Here is a 25,079-nt window from a genome sequence, read left to right as displayed (position 1 = left end):
GCCTTCACTCCATTACAGAGCACACAAACATCAACACCGATGACACAGTGGATCAACACATGCATAAAATGAGACTGAACGGAGGGCTAAAAACGTAAGGCATTAAACCAGAGGGTCGAATACGAGTGACATAGCTTAGAGGATTAAACCTTGATAGGGTTCTCCTCCTCCGTTAGGACCCCAGCCTTAACCAAGTCTTCAGGCTTTGGTCGGTGCTGGATCTTGTGCTCAAGCGAGTCGGCACGCATGTGCTTTTCGAGATCACGGGCAGGTCCCTGAAGAGCTGGGGCAGCATTGGATGCAGGGAGTATATTTCCTATTGTAACAAACAAAGCATGAGGTTGGCATTCTCAACACACAAACCATACGTATCACTCCTAACCACCCCAGAGAGAAGGAAGGCATGGAAAGAAAAAATGGGTGTAGATGACCAAAAATTTAAAAAGGCCACATACGTTCAACGAGGGAATCACGGTCAGCTCTCTTCTCCAGGCCTTTTTTCAGTGAATCGGCGGCCTGTTGGCGAGCGAGTTCATGCTGGGCTGCTTGGAGAGAGCTGTATTCAACGTCAAAACATGAGCCTCTTTATCACGCTTCTTTGCGTATTTCGCTTGAAGTTGGGATATTGAGTCCTTATGCAGGCACATACGGAGCTACTTTGGTATCAAGTAGTATATGTCTATTCTTAAGGTCCTCGGCATCCGGACGGCACTGGAGAGACCTCGCCAACGAGTCACGGCGTTCGCTGATAGGGGAGGTGGGAACCTCAACTGTCGAGTTTGTAGGGGCGTCAGACATGGTGAAATGATAGGCTCGGTGGTATCTGCCTTTAAAGCAAGCGAGACGTGTTAAGCTGTCGAGTTATGTGAGCTGTATGTTATGAGTAGATGGATGTAGGAATGTTGAGCTGCAAGAAAGAGTTCAAAGTTGGCAGGAAGCCTTTTTGGTTGCCTAGCAGAGAGGAGGAAGTGACGTTGTCCCCTGGTACCCTTGCCGCGAAGACCAGCCACAGAGCGGCTCAAGATACCTCGCTTTAGGTATCTTCTCTTGCGAATATGTACTATAAGATACTTGTAGTCCTTGTACCCTGAAGCTGTTGCTGGACCAAGATGACATCTTCGACTCGTGGCGAGGTCACGCCCCCGCTCAAGTCACCTGACCAGCGGTTGGCCGAGCAACAACTGAATAACACTAAAAGTTACTTCTATCAAACCATGCGTCGGTCCAAAGACGACTATACAGGAAGACAAGGGGACTGTATAACGTATTAACCAGGTTAAGATACCGCCGGCTACAGATATTACTGTTCAGTAACAATGAATGGATTCCCCGTACTTGAAAAATGAAAGGGCCATGGAAACCATAACAGAGGAGGCCTAGATTTCGACGACCTTCTCAACATCAAAAACATGCTCCCTTGATCCGAGAAATTTTGATATGATGCCTCCCGGGCTTTTATGCGGCTGGTTGCTCTGTCCCGGAAATACATAACCTCGCTGGTTGCTCACAAGCCTTACCTGTCCGCGGATTGATTCGGAAGAGTAATGTGTATGACCATATATCCAACAATTCACATGGTCAAGACATGACCTTTGCGTGCCATCCAAGAGGTCCGTCCCGAAAGCAGAACTCCATGGATTTCCCTCATCCGACGCCTTCGAGGTCTTACTGGTTGAAGGAGCATGATGTGTGACAACAACAAGTTTCCGCTTCGACTCGGACTCTGTACTTCTCAGAGAGCTAATTTCGTCCTTCAGCCACTTCACATCCGCAGCGTGCTCTGCATTATGGCTGGCAACTGTCCAATCCTTAATACAGCGGAAGTCGTTAATCTTAGAGGCAACAACCTGCTCCGATCCTGGCAGCACATGTGAATGTAGAGTACAGCCTAGAATAGTAGTGTTACCAATATCAACCCGTTTCTGGTTCAATATAACCAACCTGCCATTCATTTGCGGTTCTTCTTGCAGTTGGTCTGCTAGACGTAGGCCTTCCTGGCGAGTGACTCCGAAAAACTCATGGTTGCCTAAGACAAGATAAACAGCCTCAAAATTCCCACACTGGGTGCATAAAAAGTCACGAAAGGCATCATAGTCTGCAAGACGACCGATGTCACCTGCGAGGATCAGCTGAGAGGCTCGTGGTTTGATGCGGAAATCCGCGTATTGTTGGCCGACTTCGAGGTGCAGGTCAGACATCACTTGAAAAGCAGTCGACTTTCGAGGCTGCCATGGCAAAGTAAGCCTGGAGAATGCCATCAGTTAAATAGATGCAACGAGGCCTTTGCGATATCAAAGTGGCTGCAGGCAACAAGGGGTGTCTATTGTACTCCGTACTCCGCACTCCGCACTCCGCAGGTATTTTATGTACGTTTCGTAGGGAAGCAAAGGAATCAGGAATAGTAATCCATAACTAGAGTGCTGTAATCATTTAACCATTATAAAGAGATAATATTCATAGCAATGATAGACATGGTTGAGGATATGTATGGGGTATTTAAATAAGAATGAGTGAGCCTTCTGATATCTGCTAGCAAGTCAACCAGTCATGCTTGGCAGGGAGCAGCCTGGCCATAGTTGATGCTTCAGCACTTTCGAACCGTTTTTAACACCCTACCTACTTTCAACCACAACTCACATACGCCGGCTGAGACTTTGAACTTAGCAAGGAATCCGACGCGATATTGGCGCTTTTATTTTCCGGCTGCTAACACGGAACTCTCGGTTGTGCAGTTGTTAGCTTGCTCTCAACTACTATAACGCACCACGTATCGTTATAATTTATAGTTAACACATATGGAGATATGAGAGGGTAGCTCGGTTAGGTTAGGTCTAGAGAAATCAAGCATAACAATGATCAAAGAAGGAACGGCTGCATTGATGCTATCATTGCGAATAATACTAGGTACTCATAGGGAAACATGGTTACCAGCTCAGCGATTGAGAGTCAAGGGAACCGTCGATTCATCAAGCACACCTTGCATCACAAACCCCGACCAACTCTCGCCTAAATCCACCTTAGCCTCGGCCAACCAACGATAAAGCGATACTGGGAACGGGTAACAGGAATGAAGGAAAATCGTATCAATTGCGATACGGGTGTACATGTCCGCCCATCTCCAATCTTCGGGCTTGCTTCCAATTATTATAATTTTTTTCGATCAAGAAAACGTTCTTCGGAAATCATGACTTGAGTCTCGAATGAAAACAGCGCACGTCGAGGTTTCGTTCAGTCACCACAGCTGATCCGTCGCTCAAGAGATCAAGACAACCTAGACTTGGATAAAAACCCTCGTCTAGAGATGGCACACGTCCACAAGATAATTTTTGTTCGAGAAACGAGTAAGTTAGACCCGCGACCCATCAAAACCAACCGATATAGTATCGGATATGGAGATTGTAAAAAGCCTTTTCGAAAGACGTGTGCATTCCTGCAGGTTTCATCCTTCCATATTTAACCATTTTTCCTCGGGTTGAGAAAGGTTAGTGAGTTCTGAAAAAGAAAAACATCATACCAGCTCCCAGCACCTAGATATCAAAATAGAAGCAACTGGGAGCATGGCACCATGTTCACGGAACCCAGAGCTTTCCACGCCCACGAGCAGCTCCCCTAAAACCTCCACCTCGAGCTCCACCACGGCGATTTCCATTTGGTCGGGGGTTCGCGTTAGATGTGCCACGGTTTGCAGGTGTTGGAGAGGGGTTACCATTGGGAGAAACGTTTTGCTTGGTCATTCCGATGCTGCGGCTAAACGAGTCTGGATCAATTGGAGCTGAGGGAATCTCAAGTGGAGTTTCAGCAGCAGTTGAAGAAGCTCGAGGTCTTCCAGTACCGACAGGATTGTTGCCAACAGTTTTATTACCGCGTCCTGGCGTATTCTTAACAGGAGTCCGCGCTGGTGTCTGGGGGCCAACTTTGCCTTGCTTTCGTGGCACAAAAACTAAGACGTCCTCATCGCTTTCATCCTCGTAGGATAATAAGGGTTTTGGCTCAGCCGGAGTTTGAATCTGGTTCTGGTTCTGGTTCTTTTCCAAATATTTGCAGTGATTTTTGAATTCTTTTTCCTCGTAGATGATGGATGTGCGAAGTTGGGCAATATTCTTCACAATGATACCGAACTTCTGGGCCCAAATTTGAGTCTCTCTGTCATTTGTAACGAGAATGCAACTAGATTGGGGTGTAGATATAGCGGGGAGAGCATGTAACCGCCATAGGACAGCGTTCAACAGCGGCTTCAAGACGTTGGGGACGGCCGGAGCGACGTATTTCACACTAGCACCAGGGTCCTCGTCATTATTAGTGGCTGCTTCACCTGAAGATGCGTTATTTTCCAGCTGACGGGATGAGCACTCAGGGCTTGCACGAGAACCACCGGACGTAGGTGATGCAGGACCGCTAGAAGTCCCTGCGGAAGCGGCAGAAGTAGAACTCGGTTCTTTCTCTTTTTTGAAGTTCAACTTGCTCAAAAGCATCTGCGATATGTCGTTGATTTCGCGGGTACTAGGAGTTTTAGGCTGGGCATCTCCAGCCGTAGACTTCTCTTCCTTGAGGGTAGATTCGACAGTGCCATGGGCGGGAGTAGCAGGAACTTCTTCTTTGAACTCCGGAAGAATGTATTTCTCGGCCTCTCCCCAAGTTGAAAACTGCTCCATAGGCCCTTGAAGGGTTACTTTCTCAGCTGAAATGTTATGTTTCCCGGACGTAACACGATCGAGGAAGCGGACGGCCTCGCACGCGTTGATACTACTTTGGGAGCCACCTTTCTTTATTATATGGAGACGCTCAAGGGCTAGGTAGTGTTAGTGAGAAGATACCCAAAGCGACCATGACGCTAGTCGCCGAGTTGACGGCACATACTGTATAACGGCACGATGAGGCCAATAGCATCCTGCGAAGTCCACTTCTTGATCTCTCCGAGGTTTGTGGTAAGACAGGTTTCATCAACCACACAGTGGAACACCTTTCGGCCAACAGACATGATGGCTTGTAAGGGCGAAATCTCAGAGGCAGACTTTCCGGTAGGTTGTAGGGGTTGATGGTTGCTTGACTGGGGTTTCTTTCGTTAAATGAGGCGCATGCGGAGAGGAAACGCGGAGGCTGTACTGATGGTTTGTAAGGCGTTTTTATCTCTGCGAATGACTTCAGCACATCAGTGCCAGTTATAAGAACGCTGCTAGATGGTCTAATGAGCAAGAGAGACGAGGTCAGTAACCCATCTTGCACAGTATACATATATGACAGTATACATATATGGCTGAGAAGAAAGCTGTCAGTGCGCTCTGACGGGGACTTTTCCATCGACTTACAGGAATAGTTGAGGACAGGGTAGAGGGCTGATTCAAGCATCTTTAACCAGCTAGGCATATATGCAGCGCTGGACGAAGTTGCGGCTTTCTGTGAATGTGACGAGGGACTGCTTCAACCCTTGAAGGTAGAAACACAGCCTGGGGGAAGCGATGATGATTCAACGTGAAGTCGAGAACTTGCGAAAAGATATATAGAGGGGACGGCATGACTAAGCGGGCTTTTCCGCTTGGTAATATTAGAAATATCGAAGGCAAATTTAAATCTATCAGGTTTGCCAACAAGGTAAAGGCTGTGAATAATATACTGATACAAAGCGAGGAGGCACAATGGCTATCTTTAACGCTGTCAGAAGGCCTTTGTAATACTCGGCCCATTCATTTGCTTTCAGATGCATAGATAAATCCTGCAAAATACCCGCCAAAAAAAAAAGAGCACAGTGACGTAGTTGACTTAACCAATCTCGCGGATAATGCACTAACTACTTGAGCCACTAGACAATTCAAACTGTTAGGTCTTCCGGATGAGGCCGCTCTCTTCCGTCACTCTCGACGCCCATTCCCTATATACTGTTAGGACAAAGTGAGCGTATGCAACAAGGGAGAAACAGCAACTTACGTCCAGCTTCCGTCATAAACTCGTCTGTTTTCCTGAGGGATGTAGTCTGCTTGTTCCAATGCAAGATCAATAACGGCAGCTGTGACGCCAGATCCACAGGTGGTGATGACAGGTCGGTTCCGATCAACCCCCCTTGACTCGAACAATTGCCGTAACTCTTCGGGAGAACGCAGAGTTTTCGTTTCTGGGTCCAGATAATCGCCGAGTGGTATGCATTGCGATCCGGGCATATGACCAGAAGAAAGACCGGCCCTGGGCTCTTTATCTTTTCCTGCCCATCGACCGGCAGGACGAGCGTCTATGATCTGGACTGCGTCGGAGCCTTCCTTGCCGTAATCTTCGCCCATCTCCTTCATCTCCTCAAAATGGACCACTCTGTTTGGATAGTGGTCGTCGACTACGTAGTCCGAGGATTCGTTTGGCGCCACTTCGCCTTCTTCGACAGGATAACCTTCCCTAACCCACAGCCTAAAGTTATTTAAAACATGCACATTGGGATGTCCAAACACTCTTAAAGTCCATCCAACACGGGGAGCACTGAGTATCCCTTGTTCTTCCGTATCGTATACTACTACTCTGTCATCGCGACGAATGCCCATCGATTGCATGGCTTCAGCAAATTTCTCCTTCGACGGAAGCATGTGAGGATAGGGGGAATTGGTATCTTTCACGACATCAATGTCAAAGAAGCGCGCATTGGGGATCCTCTTCTTCTTGAATGTCATGAGCCCGGTGCGGCCCTCTGGGTCATTAGGCATGAACCAGGCGGCGCATAGCGGAATAACCCGAGGAGTGGAGGATATTTTCGTTGGCACATTTTCCTTCAGGGCTTCATGGAGCTCCTTTGGCGTGACTACATAGGACTGGAGTGATATAGCCCGTTGCTGGGTCGTATTCGCCGCTAGTGTAGACCTAGAGAAGAAGGAGGCACGCTGTGAGAAACGAGCGAGCCGAAGAACTGTGGTAGCCATCTTTGAACGGCCTATTGGGGGTCTCCTTGGTTATTTCTGTGCTCTTACATAACGATGATCCTGAGACGCTTGGTATTCTGCTGTTGACGTAGTTGACTTGAACTGTTGAAAGCTGATACAGGTCGTGGGGATAAAGTTGGCTGGGCAACTGGGCAGCCAGCCAATCACGCAATAACTCTAAATGAAAAGACTGCCCAGCGCAAAACAACACTGATAACGATAACTGACTAACCGCTACTTAGTTCTTCCATGACACATCCTTCGTTCCGTCATAATTCTTACGTCTGACGGGTCACAGTAGAAGCGGTGACAAGAGCCGACAAGGCTGTAAGGGGTCTGTGGCATGGGCAACTAGTTAAAGCAGGGGAGGGAGACCAACCGCCAGAACCAAGAACGCGATCTTATCGCAAACAAACCCCTGGTCAATCCGGTCGACTTGCTGTTAGGTACTTAATCAGCCTACCAATCCCGCAGCAATGAAAGTATCTATTAAGCAATGGAATGCTGTGGCGACATGGCGGTGGGACATGCCTGAAGACGATGTCTGTGGCATATGTCGAGTCCAATTCGATGGCACTTGTCCTACTTGCAAATACCCTGGAGATGAATGTACTTTACGTGAGTTTAACGAGGGTATGGTGTTTGATCGTCGATTCCATGGATGCTAATACACATTCTAGTTATTGGCAAATGTGGACACTCTTTCCACATGGTGAGATCAGATTTCAATGTGCTAGCACTGGCTGTTTTTTAACCTCTTTACTAGCACTGCCTCTTAACATGGATTCAACAAGATTCAGCCAAGGGCCTATGCCCAATGTGTCGACAGAGTGGGTTCTACATGGCCTCTGATCTAGTAGATATGGTCACTAACGAAGTTTTTAGAATTCGAATGGAAGCAGAATGAATAATGTTCAGAGCGGTAGTTTACTGCACGGAGTTGGGAGTATAACTAGCTTACGGGATTCAGGCAGATGGAATACCCTTTTTATTGCTTTTCATCATATACTTATTGTCAATAGATTTATTAGTTATCATTACTTCTGTAGCTTGGTAGAAGCCCTATTCGTCCCTGCCTGGCACGTGATCAATTCTCAGGTTAGGTAATTCAACGCCATCCAACCTCAACTCTTACATCTCATAACAGAGTACACGGGAAAACATATATCGCTAGCTATGTAGCCCTTGAAGCGCAAAATGTCTCTTCCTAAGGATGCCGTTTCACCTACTACGTTATCACCCAGAGTTGCTAGTTTATCTATCTCTCCTACGGAGCATGATACCAGCGGCCAACCACCTCCCAGAAGCAGCCATGGGATGCTACAAGATGAAGCGGTTGAGGATGACAGTGGGCATGTCTCCCAGAATGAAATTGTAGAAGATACACCTATACCGGTCCATCCTCCGTTCAAACCTTTCTTTACGGTTATAGGAGATGCAACTTCGTCGGAATACTTTCATCCAACAGTCCACTACATATTTTCCGACGATGATACGAGCATCATAACCGAAGCAGCGCTTCAGTCTCTAGAAATAAATAAGCAAAAGCCACCATCATGGAGTACAGAATCGATTTCCCAGAAAGAAAAGAAGAAAGGAGAGTCTACTCCGAAGGCTAAGGCCGCAGCGGAACAATTCATCATTCTGGACGTGGAACCTACAAATACAAATGACACCAGCGGTGCTGCTGATGCGGCTACTACCGATGCGCAAGAGACATCCGCTCGTCCCAATCTTACTCCTCAAAGGTTTCGGGATTTTAAGGTAACATCTGCTCACAGTTTATCACCCGCCTGGCAAGTGATCAATACATCTCTTTCTCCGGCTCCGAATTTTGATTCGGCTTCCAACAGCCCTACATCGACAGATCGCGATAACAACGCAGTGCTTATGATTGAAGGAACTTCTGGATTTGCTTCTGACAGCTCTGCCACACGGCACCAGACTCAGCAGGCATCGGGACAGACTCTGGAGGAAATGATGGATCAGTTTGCCAAGCGTATGGAGGAACTGAAGAAAGTTGTTGAAGCAAGTGGAGACCAGCCGTTTGTACAGATGACAGGACATGCGGAAAACCAAGGAGAGTCCCCTCAGACGGAAGAACAAAGTCAAAAGTAAAACTGGATTTTACCGTGGAGCTTCGATGACCTACCGTCTGATTAACGACGGAACATCGTCGCCGTTGTTATCATCTTGGGGTACTATTATGTGTGGGCTATTTCCGGGATTACATCAGCTTTGGGTTGACGGCGTTTGGCTGAGCATTTGTCTAATTATATGAAAGATTTCATGTATCAACACGCCGCCCGATTGTGACTCTGAGAGGAATTTCTATCCCAAAAAAGATTTCAAGTAGCAGTCAGCTATAACATTATGTATAGTGTAGCCCTATGTCATGGTTAGGGCTATTAAATGTACAAATTAGGCAAGGGTATTCCTAATAGCCTTCCATCAAAATGCCGCCAATCCATCCAACTCCTAACAAAACGTTCAGTGTGTAGTTAACCTGCGCTCTAAAACAAAACGAAAAAAAGATTGCTTTCTAGTATGAAAAGCATAAACTTAATGGTGTGTAGGGCCACTCCTCACTCTTCTTGTGTTGATCCTTGACCCTGCGTTGAGAGTAGAGATAGGGGTGTTTTCTCGCCCACTTCCAACGCCAGTTGCAGTTCCTCTAGCATTCCGACGTGTCATCCGTTTTGTTGGAATTTTCGTCTCGCCAGTTAAGTTTGATGCGGCGGCAACAGAAGACGAGAGATGCCGTTTAAGTGGTGGTGGCTCTGTATCCTTGCAACTTTCATTATTGCGCCCCGTTTCAGCAGCCGCCGGTTCGGGATTCGGTTTATTCATCACATTGATATCAACTTCTCTTAGCTTTGTTGGTGATAGCTGATCGGGTTCCTCGGAAGCGTCAGCGGGTAAGGGTTTTTCGTCTTCAACATTATTATCCAAGTCATGATACACTGTCGACTTTGTTGGTGACGTGGGAGGTTCATGGTGTAATGAAGGGGAGCCTAGCGGCGTACAAGAAGGAGAGAGCGTGGTCAATGGGCCACATGGAGACTCCATCTTTCCAAGTATACTGGCATGCGATTCCGTCCGTGGGAGTGTGGCTTCATATCTGTATGTTTTCTTCTCAGGGGTAGTCCCAGTTGGCACGTATTCCGCCATAGATGTCGTTTGGATCTGTGACTGAAGGTCTAATAGCGGTTGCTTTACATCGGACGTAGCGGTGTTCACTAAGGTTCCAAGAGACTTATTTTCAGTCAACATGGCTGATTGGAATGCTGCCTCACGCTTCTCAAAGTCGTCCAATTGCTGAAGCTGTTGATGGTACCCGTCCATAACCCGTTGCCCTAGTTTTTTGGTAATGCCGTTGCTTACTTCACAGTGTTGATTGTTCTGGGACCTGGCTCTTCTGACGAAATCATCAAGGGCTTCCATCTGAACAGCCATATCTTTCTTTTGTTCATCAACAATATGAACTGTTTGTTCATGAACTGTGTTGGTAGTTGCATGTATCGAATTGTTTCGTGAAATAAAAAGCTGAGGCGGTGTTAGTGTAAAGTTACTCAGTGAAGAGGCTGAAAGAAGGCTTACGTCTAGATGATCTTTCATCTTAGATTTCAATTCTGATTCTGATTTGAGCACCTTCTCAAGCAATTCATCCCCACTTCTACCCCAGCTATCCAAAGTTCCAAGATATCTGTCATGCGACTGCTGGAGCGTCCTTCCTGATACCTGTACCTCAGTCTTGATAGTATCGATTTTGTCCTTAAGGCGAGCTGCTTGTCGGTCACTTGACTCGTTTAAGAGGGTATGAATCTGTGAAGCTAGAATAGAACGCTCTGCATCTGCCGCTTGTCGTTCCTCCTTAAGGGTCAATTCCAATCGAAAAGCTGCCTTCTCATTAGCTTCTTTAGCCTCCTCGTTAGCCTGTTGGAGCTGTGCACGAAGGTCGTCGACTTCTTCCCTCTGGGAGTGAAGGTGGCCCACGACTGATTGGAACAAATCGGTAAAGTCGCCGGTTAATAGATTATACATGGTGTGTAACTAGCATTGTTAGCTATTAATCCACCTTCTTATATGACGTGGAAAACATACCTCAGAGTCAAATTGCTGAAGTTCCTGTATCACTTCCTCAGAGATCCTCGCCGCAGCGGAAGAGAGCCCGTTCAGGCCTTCCCCGACTTTCTCCTGTACATCTTCCCTCAATATCTTTATTTCTTCCAGAACGTCATTCATGGTATCTCGGTTCTTGTGATTTTGGCGTTTGGAGTCTTCTTCAAATCTTGAAAGAGAGGATTCGGTTTCCTTAAGAAGTTCCCGGCTCCTTTTTAGGGCCTCAAGTTCACTGCTTACAAAGGTTTCCACGCGAGAAGTGAGGTCGTTTATGAGAGTTGCATGCTGGGAACGAAGGAGCGCCATCCTGTCATCAACGGATTTTGCAACATCCAGAACCTTGCCAGTACAATCCTCCCAGGCACTTTTGTTCTGTTTGTGAAGAACTGACCGCCTTCTAAGCTTAGAATGCAACCCAGAAACGTCTGTTACAGACTGATCAATGACCGACAGGAGAGTTGAGCCGATATTATGGAGTTTCTGTTCTGTCACTTGATGTGCACGGCGTAACAATGTCTCCTCCTCCAGGTCCTTCTGGGCCTTGCTCAAAATCTGCTCTGTCTGCTCCAAAAGGGTTTTTGTTTGGTCCAACGTTGACTGTGTTGACTCATTGCTCTTTTTCATCTCATTGAAGTTGCTTGTCAAAGCTAGGTATTCTTGAACTTTGGTTTTCAAGTTGATTTCCATTGTCTCGATCTTCGCCCGTTGCTCTTCACTGAGAATACGACGGGATTCGCTTTCCACGGTCATTTCCTCGTAGTTTTCGGTCGACAGGTAAACGCCGTTTCTCTGTCTCGTTGCTATCAGATCACTTCGCAACTTTTCAATCTCAGTTGTAAATTCTCGTAGCAGCGCCTTTTTGGAAATTGAAGAGTTTATCTGGGGCTTATTTCGAATATTCTTTGCTCGAAAAGCGTAGTCTAATGTGGACATGGTTTCCTCCAAATTGCAGCGAGCAGAGGATATTGTTGCAATTATGCAGGTTTTCGTACGGCCTCCCAAGGAGTCTTGAAGCAGCCGTGTAAGTTTTGATTCCCTATAATGTGTGAGTAGACGACTAACCCTCTTGCCTCCGGGGTAGTGAGCAACTCACCGATAGGGTATATGAGGACTTTTGTCAACCAAAGCATTTATCACCCGTCCAAGCGTAAGTAAGCTCTTGTTTATTGATCCAGCTTCCGTAGCTCTCTTGTTTTCAGCGCCACTGCGCCGAATGTCTTCACTCCCAGCAAGATCAACGAGGTTTAGTTTTCCGCTGCATATATATTCCTCACCCTTGTCCGAAACCCGCTTCAGGAAGGTAGTAATAGTAAAAATACTATGGCTTCGCGAACTGAGGTCATTGCATTTTGTTGAAGCAACTTGCCGACGGTGGCTCCCTTCCTGGAGCAGTTTAATACCGGCTGATGCAGAGTTGATATATGTTTCGCCCACTCCTTGAACCATGGTACCATTGTGACCTTTCTTCATGCCTTCTTCGTATATTTTTAACTTAACATTATCTTCAGACGAGAGAAGATCCCTGAGGTCCTCATTGTAGAGTTCGATAAAAGAGCATTTAACGGAACTGTCGACACCTTCGATTTTTTGGAACAGAGCATGAAGAATGCGTGGTATTATACCAGCACTGTCCGATAGCAACCCAAGAGTCTCTGTCATATCGCCCGACATAGTATACGTTTTCCCGGTCCCGGTTTGGCCATATGCGAAAATGGTACAGTTGTACCCAGAGAGCATCTAAACAGATAAATTAAAATTTTTGGTATCTCCAGTAGAAAGGAGTGACAAACGTACCTCGTTTAATATCGGAGTAACAACATCTTCGAATATTATAGCTTGGTCGGCGGCTGGAGAAAAGACCTTGTCGAATTGATATTCTCTATTTCCTAGCGCATTGGGACCCATAGACACTTCCACAGTCGTCCCCTTCACTCCTTCGGTAGATATAACAACACCACTATTCTCCTGGACTTCCCTATCACTCCTGCCCCGGCAGCGGACAATGACGCGGATATTCGTGTCGCCAGGAACATTCTGTTCAAAATCGCGCTCCTTTCGCTTGTTACCAGCGTTTTCTGTAGGGGAATTCAGGGCTCGTGTCGCACTGGGTGTCTGCGTCCGCGAAGATACTTTCGGGGTTTCTACTCGTTCAGGGGCAATAGAAGCTCGCGGTCTTGCTGAACCTCGCAATGCTGGCTTTTTCAGCTCCCGTGTGGGCTGAGGCCTGGTACCGCCGGCCATCTCCAGGAAAACTGTATATTGTAAGCTATAATGAAGCAAAAAAAGGCCTTCATATGTGTCGCGAGACCAGTCTCCAGATGAACCAAAAAAATCAAAAAATCAGATCAACAACAAACCCTGCAGAGATAACCAAAGACACGATGCTGGCTCTCCTCCAGAAAACGCACTTGTTAATCCAAAAAGGGAAAAAGTAAACAAACCAAAGGTGGTCTGAGCTTTATGCTTATATAATTTTAAACCCATGTGATCTAGATCACGTGCAACTCGTTCTCTCCAAGGTTCAGGCGTATGACCTCATTGAATGACCTCTCCGTAACGTCAAGACCCCAGGCGCAGATATATCAAACGTCTTTTCTACCTCCAGATCCAGCTGAGATAAATATTCCTGGCTTAGCTTGCTTCTATGGATGAGACGACTATCTGATATGCTGATGATACTTCTTGCGATACTCCATCGTCATGGCTACCTCTCGAGATAGCCCCGCGCCTGTTCTGCCTGGCCGCGCCCTTGGGTTCCTCAGTACGTTATAGGCCACACTTCGTCGTTTTGCTGTCTTAGCTCTAGCTAACCTACCTATAGCTCTTGGGGCATCACTCCACCACGTTGTCACCCGTCTTAAATCTCTTCCTGAGATATACACAGCGTTAGAACTGGTCTATGACATCACCAAGCCTCTTCAGGAGGCTGTCATACTACAGCTACCAGAGAACGGCCTGCGACTCCGTTTTGATGGACCTGATCAACGACTGCGCCTGATAGAAGTCTTGGATTTTAGCAAAATCCCTCTTGTCTACAAGACCCATGAGGTAGTAAAGCCTACAAAGTCGCCTTCCGATCCACCGGGTTTTGGTCCTGGATTCCGTCATATATACAACAGGCTATTTGGACCAACTTATCCCGGCGAATATTTTCCTCCAGCTGCAGGAGAAACTCATGGGACTTATGTCCTATCTTATCCTGGAGTTGCATTCTCATTCTCTCTGCTTGATAGCGCCTGGTCGGAGAAGCGCGATTTTGTCTCGCTGATGTCTTCATCCGCTGCTTCTCTTGCCACGTCTATGGCGATATTTCAGGGATCGTCTTGGTTGGATGGGCTGAGCAACCTGTTCACCCGTCAACCTCAATACCCGCGATCGAGCGCACTAATGGGCAAGAATAAGGAGTCTGTTGCAGACGAGGTCGAACTTGTAAATGTGCATGAGGGTGGACATATCGAACTTATCAGGCGATCAAGCAACCCCTTTTGGATTACCCTTGGAGAAACGACCCCTCAAGACCTTATCACGGAACTCGGACCCCCAGATGCAGTCTATCGGAAAAGTGACAGCCGGATCCTAATACATGGCGAAGGAGAGAAGAATGTACCTGGAACGACAAATGGCGGAGGCAATTTACCTACGCCTCCTACTGACCCCTCGGACATAGATCCACATTTTGATAGCGCCTTGACGGATGAATCGGAAGAGGATTCAGGTGCAGCAACAAATGAAGAACCCGGGCCACTGCCTAGTGACTGTTTTTACAACTATTTCAGCCATGGGTTTGATATCTTGGTTGCCCCATCCTCGTCTGGCCGCCGCTCACCTGGGTCACCCACAAGAGAATTGCATGCAACAGGGGGCACGCCAGAACTTGTCACATCGAAAATCATACTTCATGGCAACGTGCCAGGCTCATACCCTTTCAATCGACACAGGCGCTGCAGATGGGTGCTACACATAGGCCCCAACAAGGAGACCATCACATCCGAAACACCATATGGGGAAATATCTCCAATACTAAAGGAACGATGGCGAGGCCGCTATTCGAGCCCCACAGAAGAGTCTTCCTTCCAGAGGGGCATGGTTCTCAATCGAGGCTGGGGTGAAACCCCTGGCAGCAGCATTGAATTTTTGGGCAGCTGGGAAGAAAACCCATCAACTAATAAAAACAAAACAGACCATAGCTCTGAGGCACCTAGTTCATTGGGTAATACCGAACTGTATGGCTTCCCAGGCCTGCTCTTTGAAGTTCTTAAGAATGGCTCTGTCAACTGTTTGACCGTGTATTAACATACTTCTTGTGATTGGCGAATTTCTTTCATGTGGCACATACCTGGGTAAGGATTGGGTTTTGGGTAGGCGTTTGATGTATCTTGGAGATAGATATCCATTTGATAAATTTAAGGCATGCTGAAATCAAATATACCAAGTTTCTCTTGTACTCTTCAGTGCTGTAATTTTACAAGTAGATACGATATTGGTATGTAATAAGCTACTTTTATTGGTTAGAGCTTAATAGTGCTGTATTATCAACAACATACAACTTTTTTCGATCAACTTTCAAAACGAACAATCGAAACTCCAGCAGCGAGAAGAAATGCAAACAAGAAGAGCATGCCGGAGCTGTCGCGATCACTTGCGCGATCTTGGTCATCGACGCTAAAGCTTCCGAAATCCACGTTCCCCCCACGGATAGCATTAGCCGACCAGTCGAAATATCTCAAACGATGCAGCGATGACCTTTACAGCTGGCAGCAGCGCAATCGGCCTGCAACAGCTACCTTCACACTCCACGATGGCCCGCCATATGCCAACGGTGACCTACATATCGGACATGCACTAAATAAGATATTGAAGGATATAATTTGCCGCGTACAATTGGCTAAGGGTAAACGAGTGCATTATGTGCCTGGCTGGGACTGTCATGGTCTACCAATTGAACTAAAGGCACTTCAGGGCCAAAAGGAATTGGGTGACTTAAGGTCGGCTGGGAGAGATGGGGCGGCGCAGATTCGGTCTGCCGCCCGACAACTTGCAGAAAAGACCGTTTCCCAGCAGATGGAGGGATTCCGGAACTGGGCTATCATGGGAGACTGGGACAATGCATATACCACGATGAACAAGGACTTCGAACGGAGGCAATTGGCCGTGTTTTTAGAAATGGTTGAAAAGGGGCTCATATATCGGAGATACAAGCCGGTGTACTGGTCTCCCTCGTCCGGCACTGCGCTTGCCGAAGCTGAGCTGGAGTACAAGGAAGACCATATCTCAACTGCGGCTCTGGTTAAGTTTGTTCTGGATGACCTACCGGCTCAAGTTTGGGAAAATTCTCTACTTGTCGGGAATGATATCTCTGCTGTTATATGGACAACGACACCGTGGACGCTCCCGGCGAACGCTGCGTTGGCGGTTAACCCCGATTTTGAATATACCATCGTGTATTCGGCTCGCCATGGCAAACTTCTCGTGGCGCAGTCTAGACTGCAATACCTCGAAGAATTACTGGAAGATCATTTCACTGTTGTTGTACCTGTCGTTATGGGTTCCGAATTGTTGAATTCTACGTACCGTTCTCTCTTTAAAGGACCGGAGTCTGAAAAGCAACGTATCATAGCTGCAGATTTCGTGACGGCAGATGCCGGTTCCGGAATTGTTCACTGCGCCCCAGGCCATGGTATGGAGGACTACGAAGCTTGCCTAGCCCTCGGAATTCCAGCATATGCTCCTGTAGACGGGGAGGGCCGATATACTCGATTTGCTATGCCATCACAGCCTGACCTTTTAACTGGAAAAGCAGTCCTTGGGGATGGGAACCATGCTGTCATTAAGTACTTGTCAGAAAATGGAATTCTTATTCACAAGCATGCTTACAAGCACAAGTACCCCTACGATTGGCGATCAAAGCTTCCTGTCATAATTCGTGCTACAGAGCAATGGTTTGCTGATGTTGGTGATATCCGTGGCGAAGCTATTCAAGCCTTACAATCCGTCCAATTTATCCCCCCAAGTGGGAAGTCCAGGCTAGAGACTTTCGTCAGAAACAGAAGCGAATGGTGTATATCTCGCCAAAGGGCATGGGGAGTCCCCATACCGGCGTTGTACCACCGCACCACCGGGGAAGCCGTGCTCACCAAAGAGAGTGTGTCTCATATCATGAAAGTTATCGAGGAACGAGGCATAGATGCCTGGTGGACTGATGATGAATTCGACCAGGAGTGGCTCCATCCTTCGCTCCGTGATTCGAGCTCACCGCAATATAAACGCGGAACAGATACCATGGATGTCTGGTTCGATAGTGGCACCAGCTGGGCTCAGCTTAAGGACGATTCCCCTGAAAATTCCCCCGCTGATGTATATCTCGAGGGAAGCGATCAGCACCGTGGTTGGTTCCAATCCAGCCTGTTGACTTATATCTCGCATCAGCTCGCCCAAGGGGGCAAATCTTCGTTTAAGGCCCCTTTCAAGACACTTATTACACATGGGTTTACTCTCGATCAACATGGCCGTAAGATGAGCAAATCGATCGGAAATACCATACAGCCCCACGAAATCATGGGTGGTACGCTTCTTCCTCCGCTCAAGCCCAAGAAGGTTAAGGGAAAGGGTCCAAAGCCAAAACTAGATGTTCCGGTATACGATGCCCTTGGTCCTGATGCCCTTCGACTATGGGCTGCCGGAAGTGACTACACAAAGGATGTGGTTATAGGCCAACAGGTGCTCAAGGCAGTTAACATCAGTCTCCATAAATTCCGTGTGACTTTCAAACTGCTTCTCGGTGCGCTTCAGGATTTCGATCCAAAAAATGAAGTTCCATACGAATCTCTGCATGCGACTGACAAGATTGCCCTGGTACAGCTTCACAATCTCGTCAAGACAAGCCAGGAAGCGGTCGACAAAATGGAGTTCTTCAAAGCTGTGACCGCAATGAACAAGTGGGCCAACCTGGAATTCTCCGCATTCTATATTGAAGCCATCAAGGATCGATTATATGCAGATTCAGGATCTGGGATAAGTAGACGAGCGGCACAAACCACTTTGTTCCATATATACACCCACGTTCAGGGACTTCTTGGGCCAATAGTCCCTTTGTTGATTGAAGAGACTTGGGAACACACCCCTGGAAATATTAAAGGATTCTTGAAACATCCGTTCCAGCGAACTTTCAAATCGCCCGACAGCAAATGGAAAAACGATACTTTAGAACATGAATATAATGCCATGGTTGCCGCCAATTCTGCAATCAAGGCTATGCAGGAAACCGCGCGTTCTAAAAAGCAAATGGGATCCTCTTTACAGTCATTCGTGCACCTTGTTCTACCTAGAGGGTTTGAATTATCTGAGCAGTTACAATCCGAGCTTTCTGACTTCTTTGTCGTATCATCCGTCACCATTGGGTCAGATTGCGACCCCGTTCTAAATGATATTTCACACGCCGAATGGAGTTACTGCTCGGACTTCAAGCTGCCCAACGATCAGATTGGAAAAGCCTGGGTATATACACCAAGTGAGGCCAAATGCCCGCGTTGTTGGCGTTACGCAGTCCACCCTACAGAAACCGGGTCAGAGGACAGGGAGGCGCTCTGCCATCGCTGTGAAGTGGTTGTGCATGAGATAGATCAACAGAGTGATATGGGTATAAGCACATCCAATTGAACCTCCCCTCAATCTAGTCGTTTTGAGCGTGTAACATAGATCATCTAGATCCTGCTGTTTTTGTTTTGTTTTTATCCCCCTCTACCCTCCCTTTCCCAGTTCCCGCCCCTTCTGTATTTAATGTGTATTATAACTGTGCTATACTATGCTGATTTATAACTATAATCTGACCAGTTATACCATTCGATGCTTTCTCGAAAAACAGGTATTGATATGGCCTAGTTAATAATTTCAACGTCATACACATAAGAGCTTGGATGGAAAATACGGGGACTTGTTTCTTCGTATGGACCTTGGTTAGAGATGCAGCTTGCACAGAGTTTGCCGGCTACAGAATCCTTGTCCGACAGTACAAACAACACCTTGCATTCCAGGCGCAGCAACGAACTGCATGTCATAAACGACAGGCAGTGCTACCTGGCTGACTTGGCAGCATCCCTCTCATTCTCCAAACTCTCCTTGAGTCGTCTTCAAGCCCGATTGGATTATGTATATGTGGCAAGGTATGAATGACGGCGATGAAGTCATTCCTTGTTTCTCGAACTCTCATTTTTACTTCCATGGGAGGCGACTCCTTTAATATCTGGTAACGCGGGGAATGCCATTTATAAGGGGATGGGGACGCTCCTCGTTGCCTATTACTATATCTATGTCTTAGACTACGTGTGTGTTTGCATGTACATCTAAACACGGAGATTCCATATCACGAGCCCGGCCGACGACCTCGTCCTGTCTATCTGAAGAATCTACGAAACAATAGTTGCTCTACAAGACGCTATGCACAACATGGGGGATATCGGCGTTCCGCCTATTAATCCTACCCCGGCTCCAAATCCTATCATGCAGGAATCATCAGGAGTTGGGCGGCGATGCTTATGGTAAGATCAATCAGTGCAAAGTAGACCTCAGGAGAATCTTCTTCTAACTTACCGCTTAGGGTTGTCGCTATAGGGATGCTGCTTTCATCCCTAGTTTTCTATGTTCTGGCTGGCAGAGTCCCTGCAGTAAGTTTGTGGTTGTATGATGTTTACTAAGGAGAGGTGTATGCTAATGTGCCCACTAGCAAAAACGCCTTTTCCACAGCCTGGTATCACTTATCACTACTATCTCGTTCCTATCCTATTTCGCGATGGCTATGGGATACGGCGTATCGTACAAAGAATATACCTATCACAAACACTACAAGCATTCCCCGGATATCTTTCAGGATGTCCGCCGTGAAGTGTACTGGATTCGATACGTCAATTGGATGTTGACCGTGCCGATGATTCTCACCTGTCTCTCGTTTTTGTCTGGGGTCAATGGAGCAAGCCTGCTCGTATCAATCTCGGCATCTCTTGTTATGTTTGTAGCCGCTCTCAGCAGCTCATTCATGGACAAACACTACCAGTGGGCATGGTTTATAATCTCCTGTTTAGGATACCTCACAATTGTGTACCAAACTGGTTACCAAGGTCGGAAAGCCTCGCTTGCAAAAGACCAAAAAGTTCGCACTTTCTACACTTCCATTGCAATCTTCGCGTTGGGAGTGCTGCTCGTCTATCCGATGTATGTTCACCTCCTCTACATTTCGGAAATGCCATTTGAGATAACTAATGGGGTATACAGCATCTGGGGTATCTCCAATAACGCTCGAAAAATGAGCATTGACGCAGAGATAATTGTTTTTGCCGTCCTTGACATCCTGCTACAGGCTGTCTTTGGCTATTGGCTCATAGCCTCCTATAACACAATAAGGTCCATGTAAGCAGGCCCTAGACAAGAAATTTTTGGAAGGTGACATGGTTACTAACTTGGTTCTCCTCTAGCTCGGTCACCTTAGACGGTTTCTGGGCCAATGGTGTTAACGGCGAAGGCAATATCCGGGTAGGAGAAAACGAGAACGTATAATGTCTTACAGATGTGGCAACAGCTACTTCCACCGAGCTGGATTTTAGCCTACCCTATTTGCTAAAATGGTCTTGTCAACGCTTGAGACTAACCAGACTGTAGCCAGCAAGTATTCTCCTTACCTTAGTAACATATCCCAATCACTGTGGCAGCACAAAAGTTATGGGCCAGGCCATTTTTTATTTCGTGTTTCGTTCCAATTTGGGCTCTCGGGTGTCTGTTACACATTTTAAATCAATTAATACCCTGCCTTCTCGTCAGTTTTGCCGTGTTGTTCCTGATCGTGTACCTCAGAATAAGGAGTATAGCTCGATAGCAATCTTCTCGTTATTAAATATTAGTCATTAGCTAGCAGATTAAACAGGTATCATCATTGATCGTATCAGGCCCTGACTCCCTCCCGGTTCAACCATCAATTAGAACATTTAAGCCAGTCCAGTGGTAACGAAAAAGAAGAAAAGAAAAGAAGGAAGATCTTGATATCCATCCAGGCATGAAATGACGTCACCACAAGCTCTTATCACCACGTGATCACTTTATTCAGACTTCCAAGACCAAACTGGCCAGAAAAAAGAAGTTTGCTTGGCAAGTTACTTCTTGTTCGTTGGCGTCGAGGCTCTCGCGGAGCCTTTGATGCGAAGTGCAGGACGGCGGCTGAGACCGTCGTCGTTCTCTGGGAAGCACGCTGGTGCCTTCTCGATGTCTGCATTTTCTTTGCCGATGCTGGCTTTTCGCCACTCGCTGACCTTCTCGTTGACAAGCTTTGTCTCATCTGCTTTGCTGGCTGGATTCTTCCCCTTCTTGGGGATTTCAACAAGTTTGGCCTGAGCCGGCCCCTTGTTTTTCCTTTTCGGGATATCGATAAGTTTGACCTCTCCAGGTTTGACATGTCGGACCTGCATAGCATATTCCGCCACGGTATTTGGCCAAGATACGACAACTCGGTCGGACATGAAGCGTGGGAGCGCAAATCCTGCATCAACGCAGTCGTTCTTGAAGTTGATTACTCGGAGACGGTGTGGGTTGAACCACATGAAGAATGGGTCAGCGTCGACAACGAAGCCAGTGAGGCTTATCTTGACGATTGGTAAACGGTCGAGGGTACATCCCATTGCCAGAGCTCTAATCTTTGCTTCCCCAATGGATTCTTTGTCTAGATATTCACCGACTCCAGCACGTCTGTGCAATTCTCCTTCTCCAGATTCTCCACTTCGATGCAGAAGATGCGAGTTAGCATGATGACGCTCGTTTGTTGGGAAAGTAATTGAATACTCACTAATATACCCCGGGCATCTCATCGGCGGTACGGTACGACCAATCCCCCTTGATAGATGGCCAATCTGCGTTGAAAGTGCGTCGAATACAAGGTTCAAGAGCCATCTCTAGCTCTAATTCTTCAAGGCCTGGGTTAAGCCACACGGTCTGCCAAATGTACTTTTGATAAGACTGCGACATTCCAGTCACTTTGAGCTTTCGAAGGTTTCTAAAGTTGCAAAGTGAAGCAAGTTCTTCGACCGGTATGATATCCGGGCGAAATGGGTTGTCAAAGGGACTGTTTTTCCTAGTTGGCCAAAATAGGTCCAATGCGAGAACTTCACAGTTCAGATCGAGAGCCTGCCATGCAGAACCTCCACGAAACGAGATAATAGGCTTATCGAAACCGTCCATGGAATCATCATCTTCAAAGGGTTCTTCAAACGTGTCTTCGTATTCCTTCATGCTGTTCTGTTTGCCTCCAAATGCGGAGCGTAAAAGCGCGATGTTGCTGCTGAATGATGATCTAGAAACTGACCTGGCTGTAGTTTCTTTCTTCGCGTTATTCGATGAACCGGTTTTGAAGAAACGGGATACTGATGCCAGGGACTCGGACTTGCTAAGGCTAAATGGAAGACAAGTGATATCACCAACGCTGGATCTTCGTTTTCTCTGGAAAGACGTGTCTGCTTTCGGGCGATTTGGAGGATAGAAAGACGCGGCAGATGGGACCTTTCGATATCCTGGGCCTGGTGGTTTCCTAGGGACTGGAAGGTATTCTGTTAACTTCGCTCAAGATCTAAATATACCTTCAATATTGGCAGTAGGCTTGTTTGCTGGAAGATCTAGGCAGGACATGGTCAAATGTTTACCAACTCACCTGCTATCACTGGTTTGTGAGGAGTATCATCTCTGTCCTCATCTTGGCTCATAGGACGATGGCATCCTCGGCAACACACCATGGTTGCCAGCTGTGCTCGCTCTATACCCTTTGGTCGCTTTGCATTGGAATCCTAGACAGGCCTCTGTGATAGTAGGTATAGCAGGTTTAGTATACTCTCCTCGTTTTTTGACAGATATAGGCAATAAAGCGGGGGTGTTAAGATAGTGTGAGAGGGATCCTATCAAACAACCTATCTCTGAGGTTTGCTTCTCTAGCTGTTTTTTTTTTCTTTTAGTATAAAGGAGACTTATTTGTGTGCTGCTGGAGCCGCTAAATGTGTTATTGTTATTGTTGTTGCTGCTGCTGCTGCTGCTGTTGTTATTGCTGCCCTGAAAGATCCAAGTACATCTAGACAGAAGGGGATATGTACTTGCATGACAGAATACCATCTTGAGTCAGACAGGGGGGAACGGGCTACTTGAGATGGAGAATAACAAATGGCAACGTTTTCAAGGTTATAACAATATCCTTTTTTGGACTGGTTTGGATAGATATAAATATTCGCCTACTTTTATTCCCCTATCCACGTTCCTAGTGCAGCTGTAGCCTATCATTTATCTACTTCCGATGTCAAATCGGCTGCATTTACTTTTTCTTTATCCTCCGGAATGTGATGCAAGGGGCCTTTTCTCTCAAGATATGAAACCTAACGTGCAGTGCCCAAGGATCATAGTTGCAGATACGCCGGGTAGGTTCTCAGCTTCGATGCTCCGGCCTGTTGGAATTAATCCTTTGTCAGGTATGCACTCTGACTATGCCTGCATGGCCCTATGCAGATCAACGTAATATTTCTCTGGGCGCCCCGAGAAAATCATGATCTAGATGCATAGTTTGATACACCATTATCCTTATCGACTTGCTTACTCGTTATTGGTGCGGTTTCATGATAGCCTCCATGCGCCCAATAATGGCATCTCGATCCATACCCTGCTACAAAACGCCCACCCCAGTTCAAGATATGATATGGCGGAGACATTCCAATAAAAGCAATTGAGCCACATGATATAATTAACACTGTCAGATGGAATCATTATTTCATTTGGCTCCTGACAAGCTCGAAAAGAATTTTATCCGCTAACTAAAATAGACAAAAGGGTGAGAGAAAGAAAATCCTATTTGTACTTTTTTAGTATTTCTTTCCTTCCCGTAGAACATCACCGAACTCCTCAAGAGGGCTTCGGTTGAGCTTGGTCTCCTTCCAGAGGTTGGGAGTGAGGTAACCGTATGAGTTACCAACGGCAACGAAGGTAGCCTTGAGGGTGTTCTCAAGGGTCTTGGTGGAACCGGAGGAAGATGTGTAGATATCGGCGACACCAGCCAACTGGAGGAATCGCTTAACAGCTGGGGAGGCAACGAGACCAGTACCACGAGGGGCAGGGATCAACTAGAGGGTTATGCGGTTAGTTATCGAACGCGTTCTTTTCCGGCATCTATAGGGTGAGGTAGAAAGCTACGTACTCTGACGGAAACTGAGCCACACTTTCCGCTGGTCTTGGTTGGGAGAGAGTGAGGTTCACCAAGGTTGGAACCCCAGTAACCCCGACGGACTGGAAGAACGCTGAGCTTGGCGATTATGATGGCGGCGCGGATAGCAGTAGCGACTTCCTTGGAGGTCTTGATTCCGAGACCGACGTGGCCCTCGGAGTCTCCAATGACAACAATGGCCTTGAAACGGGTTCGCTGACCGGCACGAGTCTGCTTCTGGACAGGCTTGATCTATATCCCATGAAAAATATCCTCATTAGCAACAATTGTAACATAAACCACATAGAACAGCTCCATAACACCCAGCGCATGATAATTCCATCATTCGTCCCCCTCTAAATGCTTTGCCATATGCTATTTCGAGGGAGGAAACAAAATGTCCGTACCTTCATGACCTCATCCTTGAGCCCTGGAAGGAAGGCATCGACGATCTGGTATTCCTTGATGGGCAAACTGTGGAGGTAGATCTGTTCGATGGTGGTAATCTTGCCGGCCTTGACGAGACGACCGAGCTTGGTGACGGGCTGCCATTCCTTCTCCTCGCTCTTACCACCACGGCGTGGGCGACGCCCACGGCCACGGCCACGGTCTCCTCCACGCGCGCCAAAGCCGCCACGTCCTCGAGCAGCGTCAGCCATGATTGATGGTATCGGAATCGACGGTGTTGTAGGAAATAGGAGAGAAATAAGGGACCGGAGCGGTTGAGGTCGTTGTCGAGGTTGCGCTTGTCGAACGTCTTCGTCGCTTTCCACTCGCTTTTCGACGTTCAACTTTCTTTTCTTTCGCCAGAAAACCCGATGTGGAGCATTACATAAGCCCCCTCTAAGCGAGTGACC

General features: G+C 47.1%; 12 protein-coding genes across 12 annotated transcripts; 5 read left to right on the top strand and 7 right to left on the bottom strand.

The window, feature by feature from the left end:
• Positions 1 to 143: 143 nt before the first annotated feature.
• MGYG_07523 (hypothetical protein) lies at positions 144 to 798 on the bottom strand (the record flags this gene model as incomplete). Its single annotated transcript, XM_003170231.1, has 3 exons — positions 144 to 316; positions 456 to 556; positions 650 to 798. The coding sequence occupies 3 exons, from the start codon at positions 796 to 798 to the stop codon at positions 144 to 146; spliced, it is 423 nt and encodes a 140-aa protein (XP_003170279.1).
• Positions 799 to 1,376: 578 nt separating this feature from the next.
• On the bottom strand, positions 1,377 to 2,198 carry MGYG_07522 (Ser/Thr protein phosphatase superfamily protein; the record flags this gene model as incomplete). The annotated part of the gene is made up of 1 exon (XM_003170230.1): positions 1,377 to 2,198. The coding sequence occupies one exon, from the start codon at positions 2,196 to 2,198 to the stop codon at positions 1,377 to 1,379; it is 822 nt and encodes a 273-aa protein (XP_003170278.1).
• A 1,371-nt stretch (positions 2,199 to 3,569) lies between these two features.
• On the bottom strand, positions 3,570 to 4,978 carry MGYG_07521 (hypothetical protein; the record flags this gene model as incomplete). The annotated part of the gene is made up of 2 exons (XM_003170229.1): positions 3,570 to 4,789; positions 4,858 to 4,978. 2 exons carry the CDS (start codon positions 4,976 to 4,978, stop codon positions 3,570 to 3,572), a joined length of 1,341 nt encoding a protein of 446 aa, XP_003170277.1.
• Positions 4,979 to 5,814: 836 nt separating this feature from the next.
• MGYG_07520 (thiosulfate sulfurtransferase) lies at positions 5,815 to 6,893 on the bottom strand (the record flags this gene model as incomplete). Its single annotated transcript, XM_003170228.1, has 2 exons — positions 5,815 to 5,866; positions 5,923 to 6,893. 2 exons carry the CDS (start codon positions 6,891 to 6,893, stop codon positions 5,815 to 5,817), a joined length of 1,023 nt encoding a protein of 340 aa, XP_003170276.1.
• A 476-nt stretch (positions 6,894 to 7,369) lies between these two features.
• On the top strand, positions 7,370 to 7,804 carry MGYG_07519 (anaphase-promoting complex subunit 11; the record flags this gene model as incomplete). The annotated part of the gene is made up of 4 exons (XM_003170227.1): positions 7,370 to 7,511; positions 7,574 to 7,605; positions 7,660 to 7,723; positions 7,779 to 7,804. 4 exons carry the CDS (start codon positions 7,370 to 7,372, stop codon positions 7,802 to 7,804), a joined length of 264 nt encoding a protein of 87 aa, XP_003170275.1.
• Positions 7,805 to 8,090: 286 nt separating this feature from the next.
• On the top strand, positions 8,091 to 9,011 carry MGYG_07518 (hypothetical protein; the record flags this gene model as incomplete). The annotated part of the gene is made up of 2 exons (XM_003170226.1): positions 8,091 to 8,641; positions 8,675 to 9,011. The coding sequence occupies 2 exons, from the start codon at positions 8,091 to 8,093 to the stop codon at positions 9,009 to 9,011; spliced, it is 888 nt and encodes a 295-aa protein (XP_003170274.1).
• Positions 9,012 to 9,455: 444 nt separating this feature from the next.
• On the bottom strand, positions 9,456 to 13,256 carry MGYG_07517 (kinesin heavy chain; the record flags this gene model as incomplete). The annotated part of the gene is made up of 5 exons (XM_003170225.1): positions 9,456 to 10,439; positions 10,494 to 10,946; positions 10,998 to 12,051; positions 12,109 to 12,752; positions 12,810 to 13,256. The coding sequence occupies 5 exons, from the start codon at positions 13,254 to 13,256 to the stop codon at positions 9,456 to 9,458; spliced, it is 3,582 nt and encodes a 1,193-aa protein (XP_003170273.1).
• Positions 13,257 to 13,715: 459 nt separating this feature from the next.
• MGYG_09158 (hypothetical protein) lies at positions 13,716 to 15,308 on the top strand (the record flags this gene model as incomplete). The annotated part of the gene is made up of 2 exons (XM_003170224.1): positions 13,716 to 13,776; positions 13,837 to 15,308. The coding sequence occupies 2 exons, from the start codon at positions 13,716 to 13,718 to the stop codon at positions 15,306 to 15,308; spliced, it is 1,533 nt and encodes a 510-aa protein (XP_003170272.1).
• Positions 15,309 to 15,632: 324 nt separating this feature from the next.
• Positions 15,633 to 18,671, top strand: MGYG_09157 (isoleucyl-tRNA synthetase; the record flags this gene model as incomplete). Its single annotated transcript, XM_003170223.1, has 1 exon — positions 15,633 to 18,671. One exon carries the CDS (start codon positions 15,633 to 15,635, stop codon positions 18,669 to 18,671), a length of 3,039 nt encoding a protein of 1,012 aa, XP_003170271.1.
• Positions 18,672 to 19,457: 786 nt separating this feature from the next.
• Positions 19,458 to 20,561, top strand: MGYG_07515 (opsin 1; the record flags this gene model as incomplete). Its single annotated transcript, XM_003170222.1, has 5 exons — positions 19,458 to 19,549; positions 19,609 to 19,675; positions 19,735 to 20,219; positions 20,280 to 20,414; positions 20,480 to 20,561. 5 exons carry the CDS (start codon positions 19,458 to 19,460, stop codon positions 20,559 to 20,561), a joined length of 861 nt encoding a protein of 286 aa, XP_003170270.1.
• Positions 20,562 to 21,151: 590 nt separating this feature from the next.
• On the bottom strand, positions 21,152 to 22,673 carry MGYG_07514 (hypothetical protein; the record flags this gene model as incomplete). Its single annotated transcript, XM_003170221.1, has 3 exons — positions 21,152 to 21,770; positions 21,838 to 22,582; positions 22,625 to 22,673. 3 exons carry the CDS (start codon positions 22,671 to 22,673, stop codon positions 21,152 to 21,154), a joined length of 1,413 nt encoding a protein of 470 aa, XP_003170269.1.
• Positions 22,674 to 23,884: 1,211 nt separating this feature from the next.
• On the bottom strand, positions 23,885 to 24,881 carry MGYG_07513 (40S ribosomal protein S2; the record flags this gene model as incomplete). Its single annotated transcript, XM_003170220.1, has 3 exons — positions 23,885 to 24,142; positions 24,217 to 24,474; positions 24,630 to 24,881. 3 exons carry the CDS (start codon positions 24,879 to 24,881, stop codon positions 23,885 to 23,887), a joined length of 768 nt encoding a protein of 255 aa, XP_003170268.1.
• Positions 24,882 to 25,079: the final 198 nt, after the last annotated feature.

The sequence above is a fragment of the Nannizzia gypsea genome, genomic scaffold (assembly GCF_000150975.2).
Source record: "Nannizzia gypsea CBS 118893 supercont1.7 genomic scaffold, whole genome shotgun sequence".
Classification (NCBI taxonomy): Eukaryota; Fungi; Ascomycota; class Eurotiomycetes; order Onygenales; family Arthrodermataceae; genus Nannizzia; species Nannizzia gypsea.
This window is presented reverse-complemented; position numbering and strand designations above follow the sequence as displayed.